Source organism: Saccostrea cucullata, unplaced genomic scaffold (genome assembly GCF_032062105.1).
Source record: "Saccostrea cucullata isolate Sc308-1 unplaced genomic scaffold, CSIRO_AGI_Scuc_v1 ctg4081, whole genome shotgun sequence".
In the NCBI taxonomy this organism is placed as follows: Eukaryota; Metazoa; Mollusca; class Bivalvia; order Ostreida; family Ostreidae; genus Saccostrea; species Saccostrea cuccullata.
Genome location: NW_026932796.1, coordinates 8,274 through 26,483, shown reverse-complemented (window position 1 = coordinate 26,483; position 18,210 = coordinate 8,274). Strand labels below are relative to the sequence as shown.

Genomic DNA, 18,210 nt, shown 5'->3' with positions numbered 1-18,210 from the left:
GTCCCCTTAAAAAGAAAATCTTAGTCCCAATTTCATTTATCTGGAATTTAAAAGTTTCCTTATCAATAAAATTATGAAAGTGATTTTTTGTTTAAAAATGAACAATTTAAAAGATATTCTAAAAACATGGAAAATGTAATGATATATTAAATGTAATAGAAAATATAGAAAATTAAATCTCAACAATGGTCACAAAACAGTAGTTCATGGTTAATAATATGGATATTTGACAAATAAAAAATGGAGTATCCATTAAAGGTTACTTTCATTATAAAAATGATACAAATTAAAAAAAAATTAAAAACAAACATTAAATACAAGAGAAAATAAAGGTAAGTAAAAATTAAGTTGATTAGTTTAATTTTAATTATAAGGTACAAATTGACGAATAAGATTAACATCAGTCTGAGGAAAAGATAATCAGAAAAATTAATATATTGTCCTTTTTTCAGGGCTTTAGACAAACTTTTGGAATAATTGCATTTAAAATGAGAAAAAGAATAAGCTTTAAGTGTGTAAAAACTCAAAAATGCCGATAAAAAGTACCAAATAGACTTAATCCCAAGCATGTTTCGGAGGCCAATAAGAATTATATGTTTTAAAATGTTATGCCCCAGTTTTGTTTCATCTATTCAAATAAAACTCAAAAGAATTATCACACACTTGTATGAAACTCGTTTGGTGTTCTTTTAGCACTTGAATATGAAAAAAAAGAAACAATGCAGAAAATGAAGTGCAAAACGTTTTGAAAAAAAGCAAAATAGTTTTTAATTTATATTTTTGGGCCTCTGATTATAAAAAGGCATGAGATAGATAACTAAATCTCGATTTCATAAAAAATGCAGGTAAAACTAAAAAGATAAAAAGGAGTCGGCGGTCATTTGTATGTATATATTTTTTCAAAATATTACTACTTCATATTGTAGTCTAATGTCAAAAGAAATTTTATACAAAAAGAAGAAAGCATTTGAATTAAAAAGAAGGAAAAAGTAAACATATTAAACAAGTAGGTATACAAATGCATATTAGAGAAAACATATATATGCATTGTGTAGAAAAACATGTTAAACGCATTTTTTTAAAGAGTATATGTGGACTGCTTCAAAAAGATATAGATAGGGATAATTGTTTTTGGTTATCTTAGCAAACAAAACTTACAAAAATTCATAAGCAAATCATTTTGGTTTCGGAAACGTATTAACATTCACCATTTCCTTCTTCCTATTACACCATTTCCTTCTTCCTATTAAGGAGATTCAAATTGCTGTCACCACATGGTCGCCTTATAATGAAATATCAAAAGTTTATTTTTTCTCTTCAATTATTAAAGTGAACTTCGCTATTAACGATATAAATATTAGAAAATACCAAAATGCAAAATTTCATGCCATAGATAATTGTATTTATATTTGATATTTGATAATTGAATTCCTTAACTGTAATGGTTAATCGCCGCTTATTGTTAGAATTGCATAGTTAAGTGTCGATTATGCACAACATACGGCCCTCTCACTTAAGGATAAATAACACAAACAAACTTTTTTCAGAAATCAACATTATTTCTAATAGATTTGCATTTAAATTGACAACCTAAATAATGTTTACCAAGAAGAGTGGGAGAATTTTAAAAGATTTTGTCATCAAGTTAAAAAAATGTGTAAAATTTTGTATAAAATTATATAGAAGGCAAAATTAAATCTCAAATCTAAGCATCAAGGAAAACCTACGATTTCTTTATATTTCAGGGATTTATTATTTATGTCATTACAAATCAAAATCAGTCAAAAAATACATATCAACCCGCGCATCCTTTTTTTGTTTGTGGTAAGTACCCTTAAAAAGACAAGCTAATATTGACAAGATCGACAATTAAGGATTTAGATTTGTATATCAATAGGCATTCATCAATGATCACAAATACTAAAATGATTGATATTTTAAACGAAAAATCAACTCTACATCTCACTTAGTCTGCCCAACGTTAGTGAAACACATATTTATGCTTTAAGATGTAAGACCATTTGGATATGTGTAATACATCACTTCAATTTTTTAAGTTTCACAGCTTATCTTGCATCATATAAAACTGATGGTGTTAGATAAGAAAAATATTAGACAAAGCAGGGAGTGAGTGTTTTCAATGAATATGTTTGTCATATGGAATTCTGAGCTGGCTTGATAATTTTTGCATAGGTATTTGAAATTAAATATATAATGACAGCGTTCAATGCGGTTTCTCGTGCATGCACATGCATGTGGGTGAAATCTTTATTTACATTTATCTTACGTAATTAAACTGTACTTTTAGCTAGATTTAAAGATTTTAAAAGTATGAGTTTTATTTTTTAAAACATGTTCAGTTTACTTCATGATGTTTACAAATCCTATGAAAAGGTGAACGGGGGATAAATTAAGACTTATAAGAATGAAAAGGTGCGTATTAACTATTAAGGATACATGTCAGCGTTAATGATATAAACAGCAATTTATACCATTAGCAATTCGGAATATCACCAATAAATGCAATATTTATAGTATTTAGTTTTGTTTTTGTGCTGTAAGATGCTTCCCCAGAACAATTTTTCTTCAGATGATGTTCACAATCTTCTCTTATTTTTCAGAATATGGTTAAAGCAATAATTCTCTTACTGAAAATTAACTTACCGCTGAAGATCAAATAATTATGGCGGACTTCTTAACTCAAGGATTTCAGGTTCGCCGCTAGCTTGTCTCCTGAGAGAAAGGAAAAAATATCTTAAATGTTTTAAAAGCGTGGAAACTTATCTGAAATCAATTTATCTTAATCAAACATAAATATGAAGATTACATAATCCCTATTTTAATGGTGCAAATGATTCGTATCTCTAGGTGATTATTCAATAGATATACAAACAGTTAACAACATGAATTGTACCATTACATCTTTTTCACAGCATATCCAGCATAAATATATATACTTTCATTTTTTTTTAAATGTTGAACTTCATACATTATTTTTTGATAAATATATGAAAAGAATGAACAGTATTCACGCTCAAAAGTCAATTTAAACAATACAAATCTGGAGCAGAGCAAACGCAGACTTTAAAGCCATCAATTATGGGACCAGGTGCCATGGAGGAGTAAGCATCCCCTGCCGACCGGTTAAACCACCGGGTACTCCTTGTCATGCTTAAAACATCTTTTTATTGTTTTTAAGCATAGAGAAAAGTTACAGTAGGGCAATTGTATAAATGAGAAGGACTACGATACGAGTACTACATTTATCATGTTCCTTTTTTTTCAAAAGAACAACAGACATCCGACTTGAATTATACACTTTGGGAGCAGGGTAAAGTTAACAGTGTGCAATATAAGGACTGGTTATAGATAATAACTGTTCCCATGGCTTCCCGTTCAGCTAATAGGAAGCTAAATACACAACGTGATTGATTTAGATCATCATTGTTTTTCTTACAAGAACAAAATTTAATGAGAGCATTATTAAGTAAAGGTTTTTAAAGGGCCTACATTGTATTTTTTTTTCTATTTGTCTTTAACAATCAATACATGTAGATTTTATGAAGTACTGAAGCAAAGGTCTTCTTCTGTACGATAAGCAACTAAATAATATAAACTGGGATAATACAATTTGTAATCAGGGGCCCTACGGACTAGCTTTTTAAAAATTTTTGAAAGTTTATATCTCCAAAAGAGGGAACAATTAAATTAATGATATAAAAGAAAAATGTTCAACACAGCATTCTTTATAATGTTCAAATTTCCTTTTTCGTACGATTGAAATGGCTTGTTTCAATGTTTCTAAGATTCTTTCAGGACACTTTAACACTCTTTTAACCTGCTGTGACGTGAAATTTTCTCCTCAGAAGAAGATCAACGTCACTTCCGGTGTGGTTAAATTTTGTCAAAAACTTTCAAATTGTGATAAATTAGTGATAAGAAATTATCACAGCCTATAAAAAAATGTGTTTAAATGGGTTTTGATACTGTTTGATAATTTTTAAAAGTTATATCAAGTACGATTAAGCACTAAAATAAAAGTGAGTAAAACGTGGTGCAAAGATGGTGCTGATATCAACATTCCTACGGCACCACATTCTCTCTCAATGCTCATTTTGCCAATGTTTTGTGTTTTTTAGGGAAACCAGTTTTTAAAATTTCATAATGATCACAAAAAGATGCTTATTACACAAAACACGTGCTGCGAAGTACAGATTTATTGTTTTTAAGCTTCGTCACGGAACATTAGTTTTCATCGGTGATATTGAATTTTCTTTCTACAATTGTTGAGAAGGCTCATTTGTTGTAATAATTTGAAAATATCATACCATTCTATAGAGTAGTTTTTAAATAAAGACATTTATTAAAGTGAACACTTAGAAGTTTTGCTAAGTGTATATTGCTTTTAGATTCATTTTACAATAGTTAATGAACTCTCCTTTCTATTTTGATCCTAGTATAAAGAATTACAAGGGTGTAGAATGTATTCGGGAATTGAGAGTTAGCATGTCTAGTTTTATTTAGAGCCTTTAACATCTACAAATGTCAGTTATAAAACGTAAGTTACAGAATCCGTCTAAAGTTTTTAGCGCCTTTAACATCTACAAATGTGGGTAATAATAAGTAAGTTACCTATTCCGTCTTTTTTTCCAAAATACAAAACCAATAACAATCAAAATGACCACAATGATAATGGAAATAGGTATGGATACCCATGAAGCTGACTTTTCTCCTTCATCATCTTAAAAGAAAAAAAAAATAATTAAATCCAACTCCAATTAACTTTTCACGTTTTATTGGAACAATACATTTTCTTTACTAGCTTTAGTAAATTCAATTTAATATCTGATTATATCCATCACATTTCAGAGAGAGAGAGAGAGAGAGAGAGAGAGAGAGAGAGAGAGAGAGAGAGAGAGAGAGAGAGAGAGAGAGAGAGACTGTTTTCTGCACAGTTGTTTCCCCTGTCGTTTCCCCTGTCGTTTCCCCTGTCGTTTCCCCTGTCGTTTGCTCTATGTCATCAACGTTAGCCGGAACATAGATGATTTTAGAAAGATGTCCAATAAGAGGCGATATCTTTATTGTCCTATACAGTGTCCCGTTCGATTTTCTTATTATCAAAATTTGTCTGCAAACCGTAAATTGTTAAAACATCATCAAATTAAAGAATTATTCAATTTGCGTAATAGAGATGTTTCTCAATATGAATCGAATCTGAAAATAATTCTGAATCGGTGAGATCCCAATCCCGATTAGTAAACTTAGAAAAACGGTAGAAAAAGAATATTTCTTAATTACGCTATAAAAAATGTCGTGGAACAATAAGGGAAATCAATACTGAATGGTATTTATACTTTTGTCACTCGGATTTTTATTGTTATAAATGGGACAAGTCAAATTCTATAAAACAAAACAGGTTACCCTTTCTATTCAAAATATGTAAAGTTAGCTATTAGTAACTGGCTATTAGTAGCTGGCTACGACAAGTGGTAAAGTTAGCTACTAGTAACTGGCTACGAGAAGTAAGTAAAGTTTGCTACTAGTAACTGGATACTGGTAAGCTGTCTACGACAAGTGTTAAAGTTAGCTACTAGTTGCTGGTTACGATATTTAAGTAAAGTTGGCTATTAGTAATTGGCTATGTAAGGTGTAAATATGCAGCTACTTCTGGAATATCAACTTTTGTCTCACAAAATTGCATAATTTTAAACAAAAGGTACTAGTAGCTGAGTTTATTACTAACGATATCTTGTTAACTTTAGTGCCAGGTCATGTGGAAAAGCTCAGATATTGTTTTTATCAACAATATCTGTGGATATCAGCGGTGTAAAAATCCAGTTTCTTGTATAATAACAACATTTATCTCCCAAAATTGCACACTTTTAACGGTACTAGTAGGTGAGTTTTTTAATAACGATATCTTGGTAACTTAAGTGCCAGATCATTTCCCCTAAATTAGCATAATTTAATACAAAAGGTACTAGAATGTTCAAGTCAGTTACTCGTACCCAGTTACAAATAGCCAACTTTACTTAATTATCGTAACCAGCTATTGAACATTTTTGGTTGGGTGAACTTCTACAGCTGTCAGCGACTATGGATAAAGAAGTGTATGTTGAGCCCATATTGTGCCATAATGAAATAACTAATACAAACAAATTTTATGATAAAATTTGATGAATCAAAATGGTTATTAGATACATTCGATTTTGCATTTCTTGATGATGCAAAACAAAAAAAGTATTCCGCAGAATATCATGTATAAATCTGCACAATATACTGTACCAAATGCCAAAACCAGAATACTTCTAAATATTATAAATATATTCTTTACATGAACCACAGTATTTCTGACCCTTAAAAATTATATAAAGAATGTTGCAAGTAGGTTTTCAGCATTGGCCCGGGCTAATTCAAAAGTAAAATTTGGAGTTTTGCAGTAAAGTTAAATAGCGTAATGTTGTAGTGAATAAATAAAAGTTAGTAGTGAAAGATATTGGAACCTATTTTATTTGTCAGGTTTCTTTGAGCTAGTCGATTTTTATTCTAACTATTCTATTCCCCCACCCATGCACTTATAAAACCGCTGTTACCTACTTGAATTAATTTTTCATAATGGTGTTCATCGAAATGCTTGGTTGTGCCCTCAAACTGGAATAGTTTTAGGGGTCTGAAATTCCTAGACCAATTATATTTTATAGCCCAACTGTATGTATGTACTAGATGTATGGTGTGTAAGTTTCATCTACATCTGTTATGTAGTTCATATAAAAAAAACTCTAAGGGGTAATTGACGATATCCCATTCAGGGTATAAAATAGCAGTTTAAATTATTTTATATATTGTACTTGACATAATTTTTTTTTGCACCTAATGCGCTCCATACTGAAGATCCGTAAATGTTCACCCAACCAAAAATGTCCACTAGTAGCTAACTTTGCCACTTGTCGTAGCCAGCTACATGTACAAGTAGCCAGTTACTAGTAGCCAACTTTACTTACTTCTCGTAGCCAGCTACTAGTAGCTTACTTTACCACTTGTCGTAGCCAGCTACTAGTAGCCAGTTACAAGTAGCTAACTTTACATATCTTTCAATTCACGGGAAAACCTGCTCGTAAATTATTATTGTTGTATTTTTGAATTGATAAGATACTAATTACTACATTAGGTATGAAATATATATTTCAGTACAGTATCGGTGAAACTGAACAAAAAAAAATGGTAGCGAGCCTAAAACTCTACAAAGGTATCAAATAATTAATTTCGACGTCTTTACCTGAGAAGCTGATCAGAAGCAATCAAGTGAACAAAATGTCAAAGTAGCCCCCCCCCTCCCCCAATCCCCGATTTTTTGAGTCATAAAATTGTATGTTATAAAGCAAAAAAATATTACCCCCCCCCTCCCCACTCCCTTGGGAAACACATATCCCTCGTAATTTGTTCGAAGGAAATTGCAAAAACCCGCAAACATGGATAGGAAAAAATATCACACCTGCCTATCGAACTTTTTTGATGCTCCCCCTTTCATTGTCACCTAAGAAAAGTCCCTTGTTCACCTTTGACATTTCAAACTAACTCCCTAGCCAACGAGAACAAAATCTAGCTAACTTAATAGTCTCTTATTTTTTTGTCACCCGCTTTCGCGAAAGCGAGGGGACATTAAATCTCATTTGTCTGTCCGTCTATCCGTCTGTCCTTCTGTCTGTCTGTCAGTCTGTCCGTCCGTCACAAAAACTTTAACCTTGCCCATAACTTTTGATTTAGTGGAGCTATGACTTTCATATTTCATATGTGTATTCCTTGTGACAAGACCTTTCTTATGGTACCACCAAATTTGACGTTTTGACCTTGACCTTGGAGTTTGACCCACTTTTATACAAAAATTCCAAACTTTTTCTTTGGCCATAACTTTTGAATGGTAGGTACAAGGACTTTCATATTATATATATGTATTCTTTGTAGCAAGGCCTTTTATTGAGTACCAACAACTTTGACCTTTCGACCTTGACCTTGGAGATTTCAGTACTTATGAAAAGAAAATAACCTTCATAATAAGTTGTAAATGGTATGGGCTAGGGTTTTTATTCTTCATATATATTATTCTTGTGAAAAGACCTTTCATTGAATACCACGAACTTGGACCTTGACCTTGGAGTTTGACCTTCTTTGCAAAAAGTTTGACCTTTGCCACAACTTTTGAACAGTAGATACATGTACCAGGACTTTCATATTTTCACATATGTATTCTTTGTGGTAAGACCTTTCATTTAATGCCAACAACCTTGACCTTTTGACCTTGACCTTTTTTGTGTTTATGAAAAAACTTTAATCTTGACAATAACATTTGAATGGTAAAGACTAGAGCTTTCATACTTCACATATGTAATTCTTTTGAGAAAACTATTCATTGGATACCAAGAACATTAACCCTTTGACCTTGACCTTGGAGTTCAGTGATAATTTCTAAATAGAAGACTCATGCTAGGGTGTTCATATTAGACACAAAATGTCATAAAAAATTACATCTCACCCAAAAAGACACCGACAGCGGGGGACCACAATTCTTTGAATTTGCTTGTTCACTTTGTTACATCCATATAGTAATACCTGTACGATTAAAATTAGGGACTTATATCTGACCCATAAGCGGTCATACTAAACAGCGTGCACTAGTACGATAGAGTACTTTAGAGTGCGCTAGCACATTTTTATAATTCAATGCAGTTAAACTGCAATTAAACATCAATAATGTTTAATCAAGTTGTATATGCATAAATAAACAATCTAATGAATCCAAAGTACTCTATCGTACTGTAGCTTACTCTGTTTAGTAGTACCTTTCTTGCATGATATTTGTTGATATATGTGTGTGTGTGTGGGGGGGGTGCTACAAACACATACAGAACATGAAAATTCGGATTCGATTCATATTCAAAAACATTTCTATTAGGAAATATGTAGGATTTTCATTTTTAATAATTACCTTAATTTGTAGAATTTTCGTTCTTGATAATTACCTCTGATACTTTGTCAGTATATAAATATATTTATCTCCAACATCAAAATCCGTTATTTCTCCCCTTTTTGCTTTATACATCTTTGAAAGAGATTTCCCATCCAGACTAAGTCGGAATATTTCACCTTTGTTTGTTTCAGCTCCGTAGATGTAATTTCCTGTAATAAGTTTAGTTCAGTAGAACTTTGTATACAAATGATATTTACACACTTCAAATTCGACATACCTTTGTACACTAGGCAAAATTGCTAACGCACCACCTAAGAGAATTAATATTTTATTTCTAAAAAAAAACATGTACATGTTGTATTTGAGCATATTAATGTCAAACCATATAAATAACTACAGTCTTTACTAAAGTATGTCCAATTCATAGAACAAAATAAAATTGTGTCTATTCCTTTTTCGATGAAAAAAAAAATCATTTTTGGGAGTTGAACTTTGTTCAGACTCACTAGGTTGCCACACGATTTCTAGCGCAGTACTTTTCCAATGAATTATATAACGGCTGTCGTGGTGTTTCTCTGTCGGCCAATTTACTCCCCTGTGATATTCAGTACAAACTCGCACCAGTCTATCTAAACTCGTAGAAACTTTCGCAATAAAAATAGTCCATCTCATTTTTCTGAATTAATCTAATTTTCATAAATGATGTGAAAGCAAATAAAAAGGATTTTATTTAACTTAATTTGAATAGCATATTTTTGTCATCTCTCTTGAGAAATGACACGTAGATTCTGATTTCCGTATGAAAAAAAGTCCCGTCATTTATCATTCGTCAATCCTCGGCTGACTCCACTATGCTTCATTACAAAAAGTGTGAGGTAATCAAAGGAGCAACAACTGCATGGTTTAACTGGTTTGACTGGTTTGTCTAAATATGGAGATGTAAAAAAGGATGTAAGGTCAAAGGAACGCTTAGGTTTAACCGAACTTCTTTCAATTTGTTTCAGCAATAAAGAGACAGAATAACGTTACTTAAAAAAAATACTATAGCAAATATCACTGTTAGACATTTATTTGCTCTGACAAGTAAATTGATCTGTTTGACTGGGAAATTTTTGTCAGACCAGATACATGCAACTCAATTTTTTACGTTGGTAAAGGGGAAAATAATAACATTAAAGTTTCTTGATATTCGATCTCACAATTTCAAATGACATTAATTTTACATCCTTTATTTCTTGAGTTTATCAGCATTCAGTTGATCTCGTGTACAACACCAAATCTGAACTTGAAAAATGTATATGTACTTGCATTGCAGTATTTCCTTGTAAAATGTGTCATTGGATTTTATTATATAATTTAAATAGTTAAAATTAATGCATGCGTATGCACGGACACAATGGTATAATAATCCCAATGATCCATCTGTGGGAAAGATCGTACCTCATAATTACAGCTGTGTTTTTTCTTGTAATGGCTCATTAAACTATGTCTGATTTTTAATTACATTTGAATCAAATCAAAATCACGAACTTTAAGTGTCACTCGCGTGGCGCAGTTGTTAAAAGAGTTTGCTCTAGAGATTCAAAGTATAAGGCGGTAATTGATCCTTACGTCGCAGGTTCGAATCCTGTCAGTGTTGGATGCATTTGCAGATAAACTCTTTCAATGAGACCATAAAAACCGAAATCCCATGTCGCAATATATGCTTGCACAAAACGATCCCTCACTACTCAACGGATTTGAGTGCCGTGTATAGGTAATTTTTTTTAGACTTACATGTAGCTAGCTCCATCGACAAGTGGTAGAGTCTCAATATAACTGAAAAATTATCGAACGCAAAACAAACAAATTGTTAAGTATCTATAAAAATTAATTAATATGTCCCCGAAATCCCATGTCGCAATATATGCTTGCACAAAACGATCCCTCACTACTCAACGGATTTGAGTGCCGTATATAGTTAATTTTTTAGACTTACATGTAGCTAGCTCCATCGACAAGTGGTAGAGTCTCAATATAACTGAAAAATTATCGAACGCAAAACAAACAAATTGTTAAGTATCTATAAAAATTAATTATTATATCCCAAAAGAAAAATTCATACCCAAAAGGGAATAGCAAATACTTATTATAATCAGAGGAAGAAAAATGACAATCTAATGTCTGGTGATGGAAACAGCGAATATAAAGAGTGTTTGTTTGTTTGTTTCTTGGGACCAAATATCTTGTTCACATTCTTAAGAGAGTATGGGGCATTTGGATTCAAATGCTTCATAAATATAAGGGTATTGTTTGAGTTTGAGTAAGAAATGGTACTGAAAGAAGTTTCAAACCTACCCTCAAAATAGTATTTTTGAGTTTGGAAAAAAAATTGGTGGGGTGGATATTGTTTGTTTGGTTTGGTCAAATTGTTGAGGTAAGAATTAGAAAGAATAAATCCAGAAGTAAACTTAACTGTTCGTGCGCAATAAATATACAGTTTTTTTTTCAATAATTGGCACTGTAGCTCCACGGTCTGTCAAAATCTTTTTTCGGACAGCTACAGTTCTTCAGCTAATTTAAAAGCAGTCCCATAATCTTGGCTATTCAAATGCAATAGAAATTATTTTTAATGTTTCGTGTTGTATCTCTTACAAATCCGTTCTAGCAGGCTTGAATCTGATAGCATGAAATTGTTTCTATACTTCCCGTGAGATCTTTCAGACAACAATCTTCAACTCCCATGAGTACTTTCAGTACTTTGATTTTTCTTTGTGTTTGTGTTCTCTCCATTTGTACTTATCTTAAACTCAGAAAAAAAATTTACACCGTATGCGGCATTTGACGCTAGAAGAGCGCGCTAAAGCAGACAGACAGTATGGCATTTGCAGGGGGTTCCTTTAGAGAAATCTGTAAACACTGAAAACAATATAAAGCTGATGAATTCCATTCATTAAGAATTATTGCAAATAGATTAACAAATATAAAACTGTTTACTAAAGATGGCCAGGTCATAAAGTTAGCATCCTACAATAAGTTGAAAATTGTTCCAAAGCGTGGGCCAACCGAAAGTGAATTTGGTACGGACCAGGCTTGGGGCGAATTACATTGTAAAGTAATGCATTACATTACCATTACTTCAACAATTTGGGTATTAAATTACCATTACCATTACTCTATTTTCTTAAAGTAATGCATTACATTACCATTACTTTAGTAAAGTAATGCATTTCCAGTAGCATTACTTTTGGAGGTTTTTAAACATAGAAATGTATACAAAACTTAGCGATTTTTTTTTTCATAAGTATATAGCCACCCCCTTCAAAACTAAACATAAATATACAATTCAAATTTGATTTCAAGTTTTTGTATATATTACATTGTCAATAACTTACATTTAGAGAAAGTTCAGACTTTTAAAGAAGTCGGTTCACTTTCTGCATAAAATGGCCCTGTAGATATGCCAATTAATTGATCAACACTTGATTTTCTATTTGCAGCATTTAAATAAAATAGAGATTTATGCTTTCATATCCTATTTAAAAAATTCTCATTGAAGTCCATGTATTGGAGAACTGGCTTTATGAAATGGCAATGTTCTTGAATTTTGATGTAAACAGGTATAATTGAGTACTTTCAGTGAAGAAAAATAATATGAGCGCACCCTCTGATCTAAAAAGTAAAACATGCCCATGAATCCTCAGAAACAGTTCTTTCATTTACAAGTTGCATATTTTAGATCAGAGTTTGCGCTCTATATCAAATATCAAAAAATAACTCAAATTTTGGCCGTTTTTATAGACATTTTCTGAATATGAGTAAATTGACGCATTTTGTGACGTCATAATGCATTGACTTGGCAGCAAATGACGTCATTTTTTATAGGATCGCAGTCACCAAAGATCTAAGTGATATTTTAATGCATTGTTAACTAAAATTATGCAACTTCAGTTTTTCAGAAATTCACAAGGCCAAATAAGGCAAAGATGAACCTTGTTCTTGTCAAAAATTGACAGTTTATACAAGACATGTACAATATCCACTTTTTGTTTAACTATTGATTTCATGAAGCAATTAACCTTTGAAGCTCTTTAACCCCTAGCTACCCGAATTTTTTAATAATAAAGTATAAAGGCTATTTTGATTAGTACCTTAAATTATGAAAGAAATATTAATAAATGCATTGACAAACTTTTTGAAAACGTAGACAGGATGACGATGTACATTTTGATCTGCTTATAATACAATGCCTGCATGTCTTCTGATTGGTAGAATGAAATTTTTATGGTCAGTACAAGGTACATGTATACCAGCTTAATTAATGTTTTATAAACACAGTCAGGAGAAAGGAACTTGTAATTTGGAGGGTTTATGTAAGCTATTCCCACTTTCTGAAAATCAGGTAGAAAAAGGTGAAATTTCACGTGGGATTATGTGGAATTTCGTGTAAACAAACAATTAACTATGTTCTTAAATTTAGGTATCAAGTTGGTATTTCTTGTAAGATCTTTTTATTATTACAAAAATCCAAAATAAATCATATTTTCTCATAGATGTATTCATTATTTTCTGTCTTTAAATGGACAAAATGCAGTTAAATCTAAACATCTATTGTTATATGCAAGTGGGAATAGGTGGAATTGGGCATTTCTCCAAACAATGCATTGTTTTAATTGTTACATAACCCAAAGGCATAGTGTGTTTTGATGACACTCTAGCTATTTAAAAGGTGGCAATTATCAATTTTCACTTTACATAATAAAAGGTGTTTCTCATATGTGTATTATTTTATTTTGAAAAAAAAAAGATTTTTTAAAACTATCTTATATAATTCTTTAAAATTAATTCTTATCTGAATTACTTTTGAAAACTTAAATGTAAGGTAAGTGTATTTTTAACAGAATAAAAAGTGTATTTAAATAGATACAGAAATTTTATTTAAATAAATTAACTTTTTTATTCAATTTTATCATTTGCAAAAATGAAAATAAATAAAGTAAAAAATAACATAAATAATGATTTCCATCATCCATGTCCATTTTCATTCTTAAAATAGGTACACACAAAATAATGCTTTGTAATGCATGTAATGCCAGCATTACTCTGGATTTTATGAAGTAATTCATTACATTACCACTACATGTAATGAGAATTTTTGGGCATAACTCATTACTAGCATTACTTTGAGTTCATGTTTTGCATTGCAATGCATTACCATTAAAATAAGCATTACCCCAAGCCTGGTATGGACACTAAGGCACCGTATGATCACTAGGCGATATGAGAGTCAATTCGTCATTTGATTTATAACTGGGAACTACTTGTGTGGCAAACTCACAGACAACCTTTAGTGATCATGAATTTCATATCTGAGCAAAAATTGGTTTTTGGACAAGAAGGTAATTCAAGGGTCTTTTCATGATACCCAAACATTTGTCAATCCCACTGTATTGGAAATAATGGCCTAATATATACACTATTACAAATCAATTCTAAAATAAGAATTAACAAGAGATGCATTAGCAATTTTGTCTATTGTATCTTTAAAAAAAATCATACATATACGTTACCTGACTGGTGGGCTGCAAGACGTATATGTGCCTCTTGATATGGTGTTTGCAGCATCGTCAACGTTGAATTTTCAATATCATATACCAAAAGTGCATTTCCAGTTGATATGACAGCAATTCTATCGAAATAGTTTCACAAATGCTTTTTTATTATATTTCCCTTTTTTCAAGCCTGAAATTTCTCATTGCAGTTTATTATACAATGTTTATTATTCCTTTTAGAGATGTTAAAAAGGCAGCCAGAAGGCGCAGACGAATACAGTGTTACATGAGCAATAGTACCTTCAAATTCCCTATTACAGCATTGAGATTATGTATAAATTCCAAATAAATTCCCAATACGTTTTTTTTTCACAAGATATAGGATGGCACAGACTCTAGATTCGTACATATGTATAATGTCACATTTTTTGTATGTATGTAGACATTTTAATCTGTCTTTCCTGAAACTTTAGTATGCCACATAAAGAAATTGAAGAGGCTAAGATATGTAATATTCTTAATCGCAAAAAGGGTACAATCTTGTATTTCAACATATTTCAAGTTAAAGTTTTTAACTTCTATTTCCTTCAAGTATACATCGAGCATTGATTTCAAAAACCTTTCAATTAGAGCAAAACATTTTATGGCCTGGATATCGAGTATATGAAATATATTCCATAGTGTTCTTGTTCCTCTTTGTCCTACAACTAAGATCCTGCTGGACACGTTATTACAGGTGACGTAAATATAATTAATAATGAGGACCTTAGATTACTTATTTTAAACGGTCATATGTATATTGTATTCCGGAACTTCATAAAAATCCTTAAAAACTAAGATAAATTGCGGGTTCTAGTAAATCCTTCCTTACTCAATTTGATATTGACAGTAGTAAAGGAAAAACCTCAAGTGTACTGTGCAAACAATATATTTAAGAAGTGGTGTTAATTACTTAAATATTCCAAAGAACTTTTGGACAATTTGAAATCAAAAGATTTTACCAAATTCAACAGATTTGAAACTTTTCAACTTCATTCACAACTATTCCCACGATAAATCAAAGTCCAGGCTTTTTGATATCATTGACAGCTGCTTTTGCAATAAAATGCAACTCGTAAATTTACTTACCTTGTCATTGGTCACTTGCAGAAAGAATTATTTTGTTAAAACAGTTTCTAATTGCAGAAGTACACATTTCAAGTACTCTGAAGTTGACTTAAAAAAATAAAGATGCATGAATTTCTGATTGACAATATCCATAACGTTTAAGAAGGCCAGATCTTGGAATATTCTATTTGAATTCCCATGGGTACCAATTTGTGATCTGTTATTATCGGACTGATTTGTGTATTCATTTGAAGCAGAATTTATGCAAAATCTTATGCGTGAAAATCGAAAACACTTATAGTGGCCTTCGGCTCGACATTTAAATATATCGACGACGTATTATCAATAAGCAATAGTCATTTTTTATTTTATGTCGATAAGATATATCCTGGTGAGCTTGAGATAGAGATCCCACATAATCTGACACCTCTGTTTCATACTTAGATATTTTGCTCTAAAAAGACACTAATGGTAAATATAATCTAACAACCAAGCTTTATGACAAACGTTATGAGTTAACCTATACATGTACAGAAATTTTGACCATAACTTTTGAACGGTTAGGGCTTTTGCACATCAAATATGTAATCCTTGTGAGAAGACCTTTCACTTGATACCAAGAACTTTAACCCTTTGACCTTTACTTTGGAGTATGACCTACTTAAAAAAACCTTAATAAGACCTATTCACCTTGAAGATTGATCTACTTTTCAAAAATTTATCCTCTACTATAACTTTTAAACAGGTAGTGCTAGGGGATTTGTGTTTCACAAATCAATTTCTTGCGAGAAAAACCCTACTTTATGTAATAATATAATTGATCTGTATTTAAGAAAAGTTTTATCTTCGTTATGTTGCCATATGGGGTCATCGGTGTTTCAAAACCACATCTTGTTCCTTATATTGAGAAGAGATAGGGCTTTTATATTTGACGTGTATTACTTGTGATAAAATAAAATTCCAAGCATGCTATGTTTTCTTATCCCTCGACCTTGACTTTCACGATTGACATTATTTTTATTTTTAAATCAACTTCAAAGATTATTTCTAAATGCTGCAGTAAATGGCTTATTACAAGGTGTTCATATTAGACACAATAAGTCATAAAAATATACATGCCATCCACAAAGACACCAAAAGAGGGGCACCACAATTTTTTTTAAGGATTTGTTTGTTCTCATTTAAAATGCGTCACATGTGTCCAGGAATTTACCAATCACCCGTTATAACAAATTATTTCTCAATTCTTTGAAGTACAAATATTTTTTTTTAAGATACCAATCCATTTTTCAGAACTTCTTTATAAATTCATAGAAATATTTTCCTAAAATCTTATAGAAAGGCCTATATTGATGATATTTATTCCATTAACGTTTATCTGTTATTTTTAGATAAGACGACAACGCCACATGATGTTGAAGCGTCAACGTAATGACGTAACAGCATAGGTTAAAAACAATGCTTAAAATTAGAAACAGCCGTAAAATGAAAACCAGATCATACAATTTTTAAAGTATAATGTGAGGAAGGTTGACTTTTTTTAATGACTCGGTCCATTTTTGAACTTCATGGATTTACCCCTTTTGTCCCATATTCGGAACTGAAAGCCACTAAACAGGGTAAATTTTTCGTGACCAAAGCTTGTGGAAATCAACTGATTCTTTTTTGGTTTCTTTACACAAAGACGTGAGACCAGTTGATGAGAAATGGTTACACTACGTCAGAGATAAGGATAATTTCAATATGAGAAAGTATTACAAAAATCGTCTTTGCATTATGCAAATGAAGCAGATAGGAGTAAGTCAATGAAATAAAAGTGATTAAAATAACATTATTGAAATATTTATGAATAGTTTTTAAATATCCTTTGCTAACAACAACTGATAAAAATTAATTCGATAGATCAATTAAAAATGTATTGAATGAAAAAACTATAGTGCATGTAGTTTATTTCTTGCATTGTAATTCGTAAATAATAATTTAAAAATCATTCTTTTTTCCGACTTCCATAAACGTTTCAGAACAATAAGGAGTACCTTTTCCTTGCAATGCACGCTATTTCCGTTGGCAGTGGAAGATAATTAAGATGTACTTTGAACTTCATTTTGTTATAACGATAGGAGGAGTTCGAGGACGCTTGGTACACGGAATAACCCTCAGCAGTCTGCCCAATAATTATTAATGAATTTGAAGATGAATCATAACAGAAAAGGTGTATTCTATATCTGCCATTGAAATCTGGAAAAAAGATATATTTATTGAACACTATCGACTTGTGTAGATATCTGGAAAAAAAACATGCAAATTGTTTTAAATAGCTGGTTAGATAGAACTAATAGTTTTGATAATAATGTAAGGAGCATTTATCTAACACTAGACTTGTTAAAATGAAACATGTAGCGGGACACAGCTGAAAATCATAATGGTCCACGTTTCCATTATAAATGACATCCACATAATTATAAAGTCGTGTTTCATTAAAGAAAGTTTCTTGTATGATATCGCGCACATTTGTGTTTTTATCTTCTGTTGTTTTTAAGGATTTTTTTTCTCTCCTAAAAAAAAAACTATGTAGTTGCCCCGAATTTAAACAACAAAGCTCAGACG

General features: G+C 31.3%; 1 protein-coding gene and 1 long non-coding RNA gene across 3 annotated transcripts; both read right to left on the bottom strand.

Annotated features, from left to right (window-relative positions):
* Positions 1-1,102: 1,102 nt before the first annotated feature.
* LOC134236175 (uncharacterized) lies at positions 1,103-4,743 on the bottom strand. 2 transcript variants are annotated; one of them, XR_009985553.1, is made up of 3 exons: positions 4,633-4,743; positions 2,665-2,733; positions 1,103-1,282 (listed from the first exon to the last, which is right to left on the bottom strand). It is a non-coding gene; the product is annotated as an uncharacterized LOC134236175 (long non-coding RNA). The 2 variants fall into 2 exon arrangements; XR_009985552.1 differs by having other exon boundaries at positions 2,665-2,730.
* Positions 4,744-4,786: 43 nt separating this feature from the next.
* LOC134236173 (uncharacterized) lies at positions 4,787-17,835 on the bottom strand. Its single transcript, XM_062718345.1, has 5 exons — positions 17,640-17,835; positions 14,515-14,633; positions 9,018-9,174; positions 4,942-5,128; positions 4,787-4,822 (listed from the first exon to the last, which is right to left on the bottom strand). Exons 1-5 carry the CDS (start codon positions 17,705-17,707, stop codon positions 4,787-4,789), a joined length of 567 nt encoding a protein of 188 aa, XP_062574329.1. The 5' UTR covers positions 17,708-17,835.
* Between the last annotated feature and the right edge of the window lie 375 nt (positions 17,836-18,210).